This window comes from Montipora foliosa, chromosome 11, assembly GCF_036669935.1.
Source record: "Montipora foliosa isolate CH-2021 chromosome 11, ASM3666993v2, whole genome shotgun sequence".
In the NCBI taxonomy this organism is placed as follows: Eukaryota; Metazoa; Cnidaria; class Anthozoa; order Scleractinia; family Acroporidae; genus Montipora; species Montipora foliosa.
In genome coordinates, this window is record NC_090879.1 from 22,269,426 (window position 1) to 22,284,425 (window position 15,000).

The window sequence follows — 15,000 nt, forward strand, 5'->3', positions numbered from 1 at the left end:
CACTTGTGTCCTATATGTGAAACTATTTCAGTCTCCCATCAGACATATACTACGGCATTCGTTCATTGTCGGGCGTGACTTATGGCTAAATTGTGAATGCACGCCCAAAAGCTCTACAATGATACGTGCTGGACTTGTTTTGATACTGGAAATAGGATAACAAATATATGCTGACAAATTTACCCCGGGGTATCACATTATTGGTGGTTACAACCAAAGGGTAAACATACTGAGTTTCTCATCATTGGAAAGACCCTATCTTACTCAGAATCTTACTATATTAGAGTTTCCATGCAAATAAGTAAACATCAGCGAATGTCACTTTGTTTTCCGTCACGCAACACTCAAAGAGACAAGAAAGAATGTACCGGTATCCTGGCCTCGTCAAGTTAAACCTTGATTGGAGACAACAACCAGCGCTCAGTTTACCCAGGTATCTTTCCCGTAATTACCACTATTAACAAAGGGTCTTAGTTTTCGTACTAGTCGAAAGCTAAGACCCCAGGGTCTTCGCTCTTAGCTTTCGTAACACCCCATGGTGCAGTTGTGAGAGAAAATTTAATAAAAATGGTTTAACATCTTGATTTTGGTCCTTAACATGAAATGATTTCAGCCTTGGCTTGCAATTATTACGGGACCAAAAATCTTTGGAGACAAAGATGACCTTGCATTGCCATAGTCACAAAGTTGGTGTCATGAATGCCCATAATTATGGACTCCGTTCGATTTTACTCCAAGGCAAGATATAATGCTTGGCTTCTTCCAAACGAAGTTCAGAAATGCTGGAAATGGTTGTTGCAAGGATCATTAAGTAGAGACCTTTGCCGTTTCTTTGCGTCAAAGAACAAAATTTAAACAAATAGGCAACCTACATTTAGTTCCAATCCATAGATTACAGGGGAATCATCCTCCATTTTGTTTTCAAGTAGAGACGTGCTTCATATATGGTACTTAGAAATGTATCATTTATTTACCAGTCTCTTATCCTTCGCATGTTATGTTACACCTGTCACGGGAATAAATCACATCATAACTTGTTTTTCTGCTGTTAATAATTTCTATTTAAATCTTTCTCCAAAATTTATCTCTCACTTTTCTGCCATGTCTTCCTTTGCGCCACCACCAAGTAAAAAATCAAGACGATCGCGCAGCAATGGCGCAGCAGTAGGCAGCGAAGAGGAATTTTTTCCAGGTTTACGCGCAAACGAGTTTAAAGTTAAGCTTACATTTCTGCAGGGCGTGTTTGTACCTTGTTGTCTCGTGTCTTCTCTTGTAGGAATAAAGAAAATTGAATACAAGCCTGATGCAGGACCGGGCGACAACCTGTGTTACAAGCACTACAAGGCGAAAGAGGTAAATAAGCTTTATTATATTAAATATCCAGATTGAAAAGGTAAGATAACTCTTTATTTGTTGGAACCCTTTGTGAGTATGCCTCAGTTTAACTAAGTCCAATAATTGCAACAAATTCATTGTGATCATTTATGTTATCGTTATTTCTTAAAAAAATTATACTATCAGCTGTAAATCTTAGAGAAATCTTGTGAAGGAATTCGTTGATGGGTTGGATGGCGTCGACAGTCCTAGTCTAAATTTGGCATCCTTGCCCCTGCTAAAATTAATGAGCTACAAGTATCTCTTGCAGATAAGGTTGGTCTCTAATGGCCAGTTACAGTGCTTTCTAAGGGCCTGTTTGCATGGAGGTGGTGTAACCCCCGGTTTTGGGGGGGGGGGGGGGGGAAGGGGGGAACTTCCATGTACAAAGGGGAGGGGTGCTCGTTGGAAATTTTATATTAAACCCCTAAAGGAGACCAATCTGGGTGTGGCCCAGGCTTTTTTTGACCCCTAAAAGAGACCATATTAAACCACAGAGAAATAAAAAATATAGTGCCTTGTAATGATGGCAAACACATTATCATCTAATACTTTCACTTACATGACGACAAGCATCCCTCCCCTTTTTGTATGGGAGTCCGCCCCCAGGGGTAACCCATTTAGGTGGGGTAACCCGCCTGTCCATGTAAAGTCTTTTTTTTTTTTTTCAGCCTCGTGATTACATGGTAGGTGAGGTGACCTGTGGAGGCGGGTTAACCTGCCCAGCCGGGGTCTCGTTTTGCCATGTAAACACTTGAAGGTGGGGTAACCCGCCAACCTGGAGTCGGCTAGTGTTACAATCTACTGCCTTTGGAGGAGGCATTGCAGCATTAAGGGCCTATTTACATGGAGGTGGGGAAACCCGGGTAGGTGGGGTCAAAAAATAGCTAGCGTTTACATGCAATCTTACCACCCCGGAGTCCCAGATGACCTTTCTCGATGCTACTGCGAAGATGCTAAGTATGTAAACAGGCAGTTAACGGGTAATGCTCTTTTACTATTACTATGTAGCTTCTCTTGCTTCAACTTTTCAGTGCTGTGGCTTCTTATATATTATTTTTAATGCTGCAACACCTCTGCATGCCAAAGGCAGTATATCGTGACACTAGCCAACCCTGGGTTGGCGGGTTACCCCACCTTCAAGCGTTTACATGACAAAATGCGATCCTGGCTAGGCTGATTACCCCATCTGGCAAACCAGGCAACCCACCTCAGTGGGTTACCTCACCTATAATGTAAATGCAAGGCTGAAAAAAAAATAGGTGTTTATATGGACAGGCAGGTTACCCCACCTACCCACAGGGCAGGCCCTAACAGCTGAAAACAGCACCAAACATTTTCTTAAAATTAATGTATGTAAATTAAAATGGCATAAATTATTTCTTACATTTATGATAATGATATAAATTAATTAACATCATCTTTGTTCAATCAAAAAAGCCTCTGATGTAAAGAATATATTTTGCTCGATTTCTCCCTAGAAATGACAACCTCCGTAATCTTGGACTGGGAAATACAGTCCAAAATCTGGAGTCTCCTGGATTATCTGGGAGAGTTGACAACCCTGCATTCTTCATCACTTTGAAAGGCCTTTAAAATAAGCAAAAAATATTTTTTACTTCATTAGAGGCACTTTAAGGAATGAAAATCGAGCAAAGGTGAATTGAAACTTTATTTATCATTACATGAACAGGTAGTCATGGGGAAAACAATGGAGGACTGGTGCAGGTTTTCTGTTTGTTTCTGGCACACGTTTAGAGGCACAGGTTAATAAATGACTTTCATTGAAACCATCTCTGTTGTTTGTGCATTTTGATAATAATTTTTTTTATTTGACATTGTTTGATACCTCTTCATTGTAATTCTCCAAACCACCTTAGCATAAGACTGTCAGTGTGTCAACCTGGTTGCTGAATTTGCGGCGTTTCTAAAACGAGGGTAAGGGTTACAGACCAAGGGTGAGGGTAAGGGTAAGGATACGAATACAGAAAGTATCCTAAACATGCATAAAAGCTAACCTTAAACTTTTGTTTAGGCCTAAACAAAAGTTTAAGGTTAGCTTTTATGCATGTTTAGGATACTTTTTGCATTCGTATCCTTACCCTCACCATCATCCTTGGTCTTACCCTTACCCTCACCCTTGGTCTTAGCCTTACCCTCGTTTTAGAAACGCCGCTGAATGTGAACCAATAGTTATGGCGTCAGTGGGAAATTGCAAAGTAGGGACAATAATATTAATGAATGGTGTTATGATGAAATTTGAGCTCTGAAGATTTTTAGCGTCATGTTTTGAGTGGGACTGGGAGCCGCTACTGAGTTACTCTTTTTCAAGTACAATGTAAGTGAGGCCAGGAAATATAAAACTACTGGTAATAAAGAGAACATAGAACCCAAAAGAACTCTTTAGAAATAAATCATAATCCCAAATGAATTACCGGTATTAAATTGCACTCCTGCTTAATCCAGTGCTAGAAAACTTTTCATATATCAATAATTTTTAAGGCTCAAAGCATGATATTTTCAGAGTGAGGACAATGTGCGAGCCAGCAAGCCATTTGAGTCATGTGAGCCATGGCTGCGAGTCATGCGAGCCAACATAGTGAGCCATGCAAGTCAACATGCGAGTCACACAGTTATTGAAAGATAACTGTTTTAAAATGAGTGCTTAGACTTAAATACTGTTTATCGGCGCTATTTGAAGTGGCTCGCAGATTTTCCAGCCCCATATTCTCAAGAAAATGAAAGGAAACGAATTCAAAGGAACTTTATTTAAGGTGGCCGAACACAGTTTTCGCGTGTACTCTTGCTAACACAATGCAGCACGCACAAGGATTGCAAAAAAAAAAACATGGCTTCAATACAGCAATCATTTTATTTGCTTAATGCTTCTGCTATCCTCATAATTGAACAATTAAAGTATTTTGATGGTTTTAGTCTTTTATGAGAAATGTATGTTAGAAAAGGTAACGATGCAAAGAACTCCCCAATTCGCAGATTTTTCTTTGTTATCGAAAGAAGCCAGTTAAATGCAGCGCATATGCGTAGCAAGTTAAAAAATTACGATTGAATGCAGAATAGCTTTCTCTGAAATACGCCTATTCCTTGAGAACCACTCATTAGAATTTAACGAAATTTGGCACAAAAATGCTTTAGGAAATAAGTATCTGGAGTACTGAAAAAAATTTGAACCTTAACAGAGGACATTCAAGATATTCCAGTGAACCTTCAAAAAGGGATAATTAAAGATCTCCCTGTCAAATTATTGTTAAAATAGTGTTAACTTGTGAGCATCGTTACAAGCTTGTTGCATGCAAATTGTAAAGAAAGTCTAACAACCTGATTTTCGGCAAATAAAGAAAACCGATTTTAAAGACCTATTTATATTTATTCATGTTGCTACGGCAATGGCATATACGTCAGCTTAACTATCAAAGAACCGAAGTTTGTGTTGTTAACTTGCTTGCTACCATTTTTGGTGACCAATTTAAAAAGTATCAAGGGTTTTAGAGAAAAAGGTAAATGAAACATAGGTATCAAAAACTGTGTTCAGCCACCTTAAGTGTCCAGTCGTTCTAGCGGTGGAGTGCTAATTGGCACTGCAAACTGAAATCAACAAATCAACGCAAATCAAATGTTGGTTTTTGAGGAGAGGGGAAAGCCAGAGTACCTGGAGAAAAACCTCTTGGTGTAGAGTAGAGAACCAACAAACTCAACGCACATATGGCGCCGAGTCTGGGAATCGAACCCGGGCCACATTGGTGGGAGGCGAAAACGCTAGTTCCTGAAGACTGTTTGTCATTTCCTCCTCCTAGGTGCTGATCCTTTTGGTTTTCCCACCATTTCACGGCATTGGGATGATGGCAGCAACAGCATTGAAAATGCAAAAAGAAGACTGTGTGCGGCATTTGAATTTTTTGAAAAACTTGGTGTGAAATATTACACTTTTCATGACAGGTAAATAACATGCTAGACTAGACAACTCTTCTGACAGTAGCAACTCAGATGCATTAAGAACACAGTCAGAGATGCAGGTAAAGGAATTATTACGTAACACTAATGTTGAAATATGGAATGCTGGGTTGCGCTTTCAATGCCTATGAGACCAGATGCAAGATTGTGCTCAGAAACATTGCCTGACCCCTTTTTCCTTGACTATTTAGTTTAAAGGAATTGCATTGAGCAAGCCTTAGTGTATACAAACGAAAGTTAGAAGTTTTGAAAGGTAAAAATGTACTGCGTGTGCTTCTCTCTCTCTCTCTCTCTCTCTCTCTCTCTCTCTCTCTCTCTCTCTCTCTCTCTCTCTCTCTCTCTCTCTCTCTTTAGATTCATCAGTCCGTATTATCTACCCTATTTCTCTAGGACTTTAAAAAAATAATAAAACTACTTCAAGCACTATGACTTCAAAAGAGTGGAAGCTCTAACTGAAAATTAACAGTATATTAGTTAAAAACGAATATCAATATTATAGTTATCATGATATTTGGTTTAAGACCCAAAGAAGGTAGCAAATACTGAATGCTTGGCACATCAGTCAAAAATTCCGTAAAATTTTTCAGTTAAATCGCGTTTCAAAGGTCTCCAAGTTAAAGAACATCTCTGCTCAACCCCTCTGGATTAGGTTTATTTTTCGTGTCTTTCCATCTTATTTTTCCATCTTAAGTGTTGCTTGAAGGTATATATTCGACAGCACTTGAAACCCTAAGATTTTTTTGAGATTCCTGGAAAGATTTTGCCCTTTAAATCCCCTAAAAGCAACGTTATACATATTTTTTATTTTGGAAACTTCAGCGCTTATTGAGAGGAACTCTTCCGAGCCAATTATTTGGTAGCCAATGAAATTTCAGGTAATTTATCTCCAAAAACTATTATGTAGCAAATACCCGTTTTTGGTCGCAAATACCCAACTTAGCTGTAATTTTTTTCTCGCTAACGTAAATAACGTAAATAATAGACTTGATAGCGAAGATAGAAACAGTTCACAAGATCGCACTTGTTTTAAAGCAACCTGCCTAAACATAGAAAGCTGTTTTTAAGCCTTATTTCATCCTTTTTTGGCCGAAAAATGGACAAAAATCACGTTTTTGGCATTAAAAATTCTTACAAGCGATTTCTTCTAAAAGTAGGCTGAAAACATTTTAAATAAAACTGGTCCAAACCATCTGCATAACCCTTTGTGGTATTTTATGGAATGTTTCGCCAAAAACCTGTTTTTCGCAAATACCATCATTCCCCACCCCTCCCCCCTTCAACTAAGTTGATAAGGAAATGGCACTCTTTAGTCTTCATGCTGGTTTGTCTGCATATAAGGTGAGAACTTCTAGTTCATTTTAAGTGAAAAGCAGATGAAGAAGCTTCTTTTCCAGTAAATATCCATAACCCGCTACTCTTTATGGATGTTTAGGATATCATTAAGACGAAACTTAGGATTCGATTGACCGTATTCTGGAATAGGAATACATGGAATATAAGTTAGAAATCCTTCGTTTTTACGGAGATTCACGTTAAAATTGTCAAATATCTGCTAAAATGCTATTTTAAACATATTTTTATTATCCTTGTTGCTTCGAAACGCGCCAAACATACCGTTTTAATCATTACTCAACGTATTCATATTCCGGAATAGGGTCAATCAAACACGCCCTTCTTATAAATTAAGGCTTGACGGGAGCCCACGAGTCGGAGCATGCCTCTCCCATGCAAGCCCTCAGAATGAACCTTTGTGCGTAGAACGCCACGAGTTCTTCGGCTCTGCACGCACTGTTTAGATGATGGCCAATCAGAATAAAGTTATTGTCGAACAAAGACAATAAGCAAAAAATAATGTACGCAAATTGATGTAAATGTGAGTCTCCTGGTGAAGTGTTACTTTTAAAAATAGAAAGATATGAGCAAAGGTTGACTCAAGGATATAGTGCATAGGGAGGCTCTTAGTCATGGGCTCCTGGGTTTGAAGGTGAATTGAAATTTCCAAAGGGGTGGGTGTTGAAACAAACAACCCTACTATGTCTCAAATGGCAGGTACATAGCGAAGATATCGTTGACGATACCTAGGGTCCTTTGTTTCTGTGGTTGGCTCATTTGAATAACAAAAGCAACGTTTGTAAAAAGTTATCTTCCCTTTTCATTTCGAATTCCACGTAAATCTTCCGATCGTGCATCTGAAGCCCTGTGCGACAACACAGTCGCTTAGTAAAATAACAGCATTGCACCTGCATTGCAGAGGTCCATAACTTGATGACAGCCGGAGTGGACTAATGTCGGCTTTATTTTTATACCACATCAAGAATATTATATAATCATGCGGAAAAAGTGGCAAATAAAGGACTTAAGTATATCTGTTTTCACGCTAATTCCTTACCTTGTGGCACTGTCCAAATATGGTCATGGTAGCGATCACCGAAACCTATAGCTTTGTCACCAGTTGTTGAAAAATAAAACTATTACTTCCTCAATCTTACGTAAATTGCCAGAATTTGAGACTTCTAGACTTGCACTTCATCAGCTATGTAGAACGAGACATTGGACGTTATTTCGCGCTATACTTAATTAATACATTTTAAAATATTGACAGGCAATGTACATGCACCAGGTAAGGTTTAATAGCATCCATCTGTCTCGCTGAGGTTTAGTCTTTTGAACAGTTGCAACTCCTGCTGTGGGTGGACACGTGGTGTGGAAATCATATTGTGGTTTACCATGGTTAACTATCCTAGGAATGGCACATTAGTGTGCATGGGCATACACTAACGTACATGACCCTACACTAGCTACCCACATGGGCACACACTGGCCCACATGAGCACACACTGGCCTACATGGGCCTTATTGGTAATCTAACACCCAGCCAAATCGGGTACAAAACAGCATGGGAAGGACTAAAAACTGAGTAAGGTCACAGCTGCGAAAACTCATGACTCGTGGCGCTGATTCTGCTGTCGCCTGTGCTCACTCTTCTCTTCGTACTGGTGCCCTCTCCTTCCTCTCTCACACTTTGACACTGGTCTTGACGGTAAGCTTCTAGGCATCTTGGTCTGCGGCTATGGCTTCCAAGTCAGCTGGGTTGATGTTGCCAGCCCTGAGATCTCGTTTACAAAAGTCCTTGAATTGAAGCATTGGCCTGCAAGTAGGTCTGGAGCCTGAGGCGAGCTCGCCTCAAAGGAGATCTTCTGGGATTCGGCCATCCTGCATGCAGATGAATGGCCGAGCCAGTGTAGATGTCCCTGAGAGAGGAGGGCAAACATGCTTGGTGTTCTTGATTTTGCCAGTACTTCTTTGTTTGGGATACATTGCAGCCGGGTGATGCCAAGGATTCTCTTAACACGGCGCAGATGGAAGGCATTGAGTCTGTACTCTTAGTAGGTGTACAAAGTTCATGCCTCACTGCCGTAAAGCAGTGTGCTCAGAATACGGTAATTTCATCATACATCATATATCATATCATATATATCTTTATTTACCCTCAGATTTTTAGAGTAGCTTGAAGTAGCTAATATCTCCGAGCATTTACCCTCCCAACCATGATCCACCACAGAAGACAGACCACAACACCGGGAACTACATGCCCTACTCTCTGCGACAAGTGTGCGGGTTCTTTTACGTCCCACAGGATTATGAACATTGAAGGGTTGTGAGACGGGACCTCCGGCTTATCGTCCTTATCCGAGAAGACTAGTGTCTATCCATTTGCAGAAGTAATTACAAAGGCAGCACTTTCTCCTCAGTTATTTAAAGACCCTGAGTGTTGGTCCGGCCGGAGTTGAACTCACGACCTCCCGCGTGACAGCCCGGTGCTCAACCAACTGAGCCACCGGTGCGCGGTGAGTTACACAACTTCTATACACGAAAGCCGTATAGAAACAGAAGTAAATACTGTACAACTACACTAAACATATGCAAATATGTAAAGCCGTATGGAAACAGAAGTAAATAGTGTAAAACTACACTAAAAATACCGGGGGTATGTACAAATAATAAAAAAAGTAAAATATAATCAACAGTTTGCCTGCCTACTAGCCAGTTTACTTTTAAAGATAGCTTTAGATTCGGACGCTTTTATGCCAGTTGGTAATGAATTCCCCAGCATTCCTCCTCTGTATAAGAAAGACCCTTTATAATATTCTGTTTTTGGAACTAGGTCCAATACAACATTATATTCCGTATTTCTTAGCTTAGATTTATAAGGGTTGTTCTCGCAGGCATCCGAGAAAAGGTCGCTTAAGTAACTAGGTACATTTCCATTCACTGCATCATACATTAATAGGCTTAAATGTCTTTGACGCCTTGAGGCAAGCTCTTCCCAGTTTAGTTGTTTTCGTATTTGTGCTGAACGAACATCATAACCTTGAAAGGTTATTATGCGTGCAGCACGATTTTTCTGGATACTAGTGACCATTCCGTGGACTAAATTGTCCAAACAATGTCACAGTTGTCGAACACAGAATGGATAAGAGATTTGTAAATTGTATTTAGAACATCTAATGGTACATACAAACACGTGCCTGTTTTAGACCACGGAAGGATCGATTTACGTTTGATCAAAGTTTGTCAACATGCTCGTTCCATTTATGATTTTCATCTAAGTGAATTACTAAATATTTTGTTGTTTGTTTGTTTCGTTTCGTTTTTTGTTTATTTTGTTGTTTGTTTGTTTGTTTGTTTCGTTTAAGGATGGTGCCTACTATTGTTATTGCGCATATGTTCTGCGCATCTCGAGATATTCGAATTTCCTATAGGTGGTCTTTATTAATACAGGGATATTTTTGCGCGGTTTAAAAGTATGCGGAGAAACCAGAACTTAGCAAGTGATCTTGGTATCCGAAAAGAAAATTGGAATTAACCAAGCATTTTTCAGAGATAATTAAGCTTCAATTTGTAAAAGAACGCCATACATTGCTTTGTATTTTAAAGCTTTTTACAAACATTGTTGATTAATTATCTTCGAAAAATGCGTGGTTACCCTCAATTTTCTTTTTGGATTTCAATAACACTTGTTAAGATCTGCTTTTCCCGCATATTCAGTAAACCGCGCAAAAATACCTTTGAATTAGTAGGCACCGTTCTTAACATAATTGTTGCCAATCTTAATTGGATAGTCTCTTCCTAAGTTAGATAATTTGAAGGTAGTTGTTAAAAACATATACTCCGTTTTAGTAACATTTAAGCTTAACTTATTTGCAAAAAGCCAGTCCCTAACGCGAGTTAGGACATTATTTACCTTGGCATATAGTTTAGCAGTGGATAGAGAGGATGCATATATAGTGGTGTCATCGGCATACATGTGTGCTTTGGTATGCAGAAGTCATCCAGGGAGATCATTAATATGTATTAAAATGCATTATTAAAAAGCATGGAGTTCGCCCAGTCTCTTGGTTAGGCGGGCCCTTGCTGATGCTGCCTTGTCGATCCGGGTGTTCAGCTCGGTGTACAGAGAGGCGCTGCTGGAGATGATGAAGCCAAGGTAGGTTAAATTCTCTGCAACCTCGAGGGTGTGGTCACCGAGTAGGATGCAAGGAGCTCTGCTGATATTTTGCCCCAGGATGTTTGTTTTGTTGAGAGTGATTGTGAGGCCGAACTCGTGATATGCGTATGCAAAGCACTGATTAGTCGTTGTAAGGCTTCCTCAGTGTGTGCAGTGAAGGCAGCACCATCCGCGAACAGCATCCCCGAAGCAGAACTTTGCGCACTCTGGTGTTCGCGTGCAGGCGAGCAAGGTTGAAAAGGCTCACGTCACTCCTTGCGTGGATGGTGCTTCCGTCTTCAGTCTGATCGAAAGCGTAGGGCAGCAGCAGAGATAAGAAGGTGCCGAATAGTATTGGAGCGAGAACACAGCCTTGTTTCACGCCACTTTGCTTCATGTAAGTAAATGCACTATTGAAGCTGCTCGCGTCAGCTCATGAATTAAAATAGGTGACCGCAAATTATGGACGTTACCACTGATTTCGCTATTTGTCTTCTATGCACACAGCTTTTAAACAAACGCCTGTTTGATTACTTTAATCTGTCTTCCTAATTCTATGCACATGCGGACTCGATTGAGCAGGTGACAAACTTTGCGCCTGCGTAAATAAGGACCTTGTAACCCCCTTATTTTGCAACGTCATTCGTTTATATCTCCGTTTTCGGACAGCAATGGTTTTTCTTCTTTTCATAGCAAGTTAAATCAAAGATTTTTAAAACATTCTATTTCTGAAAAAAGAGAGATATATTCAAAAAACTGTCGTTTCTTTAAGACTGGTCTATTGATTTTTGTTAAATGTTACACCATGTCAGAGATTGTTTCTTCTTATGGGGTAACGCTGTATGGGAAGATTTCGTTGTCCCATTTTTTTTTTCAAAAAAGACAACAGATGTTGATTTTAAAGCTCAAAGAAATGTCTTTTCCATGGTATCAAGAGATAACCACTAGCTGAATATGCTACATTAACAATATGACGAAAGATACCAACAACCACTTAATGCAAAAACCTAATGTACGTATTTGCTACGGTAGCAAATACCTATTTTATGTAGCAAATACCTACTGTCACGTCGCAAATACCTACCCACCGTATTTGGTACGGTAGCAAATACTCATTTCCGTATTTGCTACCGTAGCAAATACTCATTCAAGTAGCAAATACCTACCAGTCAGTATTTGTTACCGTAGCAAATACCTAACTTTGGTAGCAAGTACTGACGTAAATCTAACTCTCTCTCTCTCTCTCTCTCTCTCTCTCTCTCTCTCTCTCTCTCTCTCTCTCTTCAGTTATGCTTATGTACAGATTATGAAAATCCTTATTGTATGCGTATAATTTTCCAGAGACATTGCTCCAGAAGGAGATAACTTGAAAGAAACAAATGCTAATCTTGATGAGCTGACTGACCTTGCTCTTGAGCTTCAGGAAAAGACTGGCATCAAACTCCTATGGACAACTTGCAACCTCTTTGCAAATCCAAGGTAACTGCTTTGTTTATACTAAGCTAGAAACCCTGGTAGCTGCACATTATCATCTTTGAAATGAATTCCACCCTGCTTTAATCCAGGAAAGAGCTGTGCAAAGTAGTTCATGTCACCTCACAATGACCTCGTTTGCATCCATTTGTAGTGTCAGCTGGTCGTATTTTCCCTTCAAACAGCTGCAAAGCAGACTTGACCTCACAAGGCATTGAGATCAATATCCAACTTGTTTGATATTTTCTAGCTGCCTTATAAGATCAGTTTTTTACCAAAACTTCTCACATCAGAGGAAGCCACAGAGCCAACTACTTCACGAGTCATTTTTTGCAATTCTTTCCTCTTATGTGCAAATGCCTGTTTCCTCTCATCTTGCCCAAAAGTGGCAATAAATGAGGACCTTCAAGGAACGAAATTTAACAAGTGACACTTCACTCTCTATTCAGTGACAACTGACCTGGTTAACAGCACAAAACTTTGACAGCAATATGAGATATACTGGAGAAAGACAGCCACATTTAAAACCTTATTACACAAGTAAAGCCTGTTAGGGCAATGCTGTCGCCAAAGTGAATTACTTAGCAGAGAAAATTAACATTACTTGCAATTAATGGCTTAAAAATATAAAAAAGCATGAGAGAGAAATGTGTCGCAATGGCAACATTAAGGGGCTGGACAATCTGCGAGCCAGCGAGTCATAGGAGCCATGCAAATTTTGCATTTAAGTCTAAGCACCCATTTCATATAGCACTGATAAAGTGTTATTAAGTCTAAGCACCCATTTTAAAATGGTTAGCTTTTAATAACTGTGTGATTCGCATGTTGACTCTCCATCTTGGCTCGCATGACTCGCAGCCATGGCTCGCATGCCTCGCATGCCTCGCTGGCTCGCACATTGTCCAAACTCCAAAATTAATTTTAGGAACACTTAAAACACAAATGCACCATATTTCCAATTAGTTAAAATGCAATTGGTGAAAAGGCTACATGGCTGTTCCTTGCTCCCCCTCCCCCCACCCCCCCCCCCCCCTCCTTAGAACCTGAGTTAATTGTGACCTAAGTAAGTTGGATAATCTCATGCCAGTTTCTACTAAGAATTCAAGGCCATCAACCGGTTCCTTCGTTTATTTATTTAACTTGAATTGACATACTATACAAATTGAAGATAAATTAACAATTAAAAATTGTAAATAAAAAAATGTAAAAATACAAGATCTGAATAATTAGGTCAGTTTATACAGAAAATATATATAAACTACCTAAAAGTAATTTAATCTCACTGCCAACCCATTACCTCCTCGCTGAAAACTACCGGTATGTTATGGGAGCAGACGTCTGTCTCTTCCATACCTTTGACCATTGAGCCATTGTTCCTTCAAAAATGATAATGTAGCAGTAGGCGCAGCACCTTTTCCGTGCATATAGATATCGGCAAGAGTCCTTGCACAGAGTACATACTTTGTCCTGTTGGGGTAAATGGCAGACTTTGTTTATATATTTTTAAAAGAATTCTCGTTTGTCCAAACTGTGACCTTGTTTGTCATGGCTTGGTCAGTCATGGTTAGAACTACTTTACAATGTTCACCATTGTAGGTACATGAACGGTGCAGCATCAAACCCTGATGCACATGCGTTTGCTTATGCCGCTGCACAAGTCAAGAAAGGACTAGAGACTGCAAAAAAGCTTGGAGCAGAAAACTTTGGTAAATCTTTTTTTTTGTTCAATTCAGTTTTTTCAATATATATGTTTCTTACTCATTACGATACATTAACAATTCATACATGAAAAACAAAAGAGTGTTATTTGCACATGTAATTAATGGTTATGTATTTGGTACAAGATACTCCTGATTTACATAAAATGTTTGTTTCATTTTGTTTCCTAGCTTTACATGCCTGGTACTATGAAAATAATTATAGTACATGAAGAGTGGATATCTGTGTTTGTTGAATAAGTACCGGTAGTTTACAATATTTGTGGCAGTGTTGTATTACGTCTATAAACTCTAGGTTTTACTGAGTTTGTAAATGGAATACAAAACCGACTCTCGTATTGTTCGTCTAAGAATGATTATGTACATTGAAGCTAACAATGATAACAATGGATAGTCTCTCCTACTTTTGTTAATATTCTTTTGCATAAAATTTACAACATTTCATTTTACAGTTTTCTGGGGTGGACGAGAAGGTTACCACACTTTATTGAACACAGATGTCAAGAGAGAACTTGATCACATGGGACAGTTCTTTCAAATGGTTGTAGGTGGGTTAATGTTCAGTTTTGCATAGGGGAGCTTATTGTTTATTTTACAATGCTACCGGTGTCCATCACTTGTGCATTTACATTATGATGAGCCAAGTTCTGGTTCAAAGTCACTTAACCCATTTCATACTTAGCTTAAAGCACCCCCAATCAGCCAGAAAAATTGTCTGGCATTATCCAGAGTAAAATCTACAAGTTTCGCTCTGAGGTGGGGAAGGGTGAACAACCAGTTACATTCAACTCTCTTATACAATGATACAATACATATTTAATTGACCACTCCCCATAGGAGCTTTTCAGGGCTAACTAAACACGATCAACAATCACGACAGAACAGAACATTCATCAACAGCTGTTGAGAATCCCAACCGGTCGGAGGCAATCTAGTTGGCTATTTACAAGTGCAGCCGAGAAGTTGAACCTGCAGGGA

General features: G+C 39.4%; 2 protein-coding genes across 3 annotated transcripts in view; one reads left to right on the forward strand and one right to left on the reverse strand.

Annotated features, from left to right (window-relative positions):
- Positions 1-946, reverse strand: part of LOC137974841 (EARP-interacting protein homolog) — a 12,636-nt gene extending 11,690 nt beyond the window's left edge. The window contains exon 1 of the mRNA XM_068821835.1: positions 873-946. Within this exon, the coding sequence (XP_068677936.1) occupies positions 873-914 (42 nt within the window). The 5' untranslated portion in view covers positions 915-946. The remainder of the gene's footprint in view (positions 1-872) is intronic.
- A 57-nt stretch (positions 947-1,003) lies between these two features.
- Positions 1,004-15,000, forward strand: part of LOC137976135 (uncharacterized) — a 37,816-nt gene continuing 23,819 nt past the window's right edge. The window contains exons 1-7 of one of the 2 annotated variants that reach the window (XM_068823425.1): positions 1,004-1,192; positions 1,277-1,353; positions 3,068-3,140; positions 5,187-5,328; positions 12,173-12,310; positions 13,901-14,010; positions 14,475-14,570. In XM_068823425.1, the coding sequence (XP_068679526.1) occupies positions 1,102-1,192; positions 1,277-1,353; positions 3,068-3,140; positions 5,187-5,328; positions 12,173-12,310; positions 13,901-14,010; positions 14,475-14,570 (727 nt within the window). In that variant the 5' untranslated portion in view covers positions 1,004-1,101. The remainder of the gene's footprint in view (positions 1,193-1,276; positions 1,354-3,067; positions 3,141-5,186; positions 5,329-12,172; positions 12,311-13,900; positions 14,011-14,474; positions 14,571-15,000) is intronic. The other variant, XM_068823426.1, reaches the window with a different exon arrangement.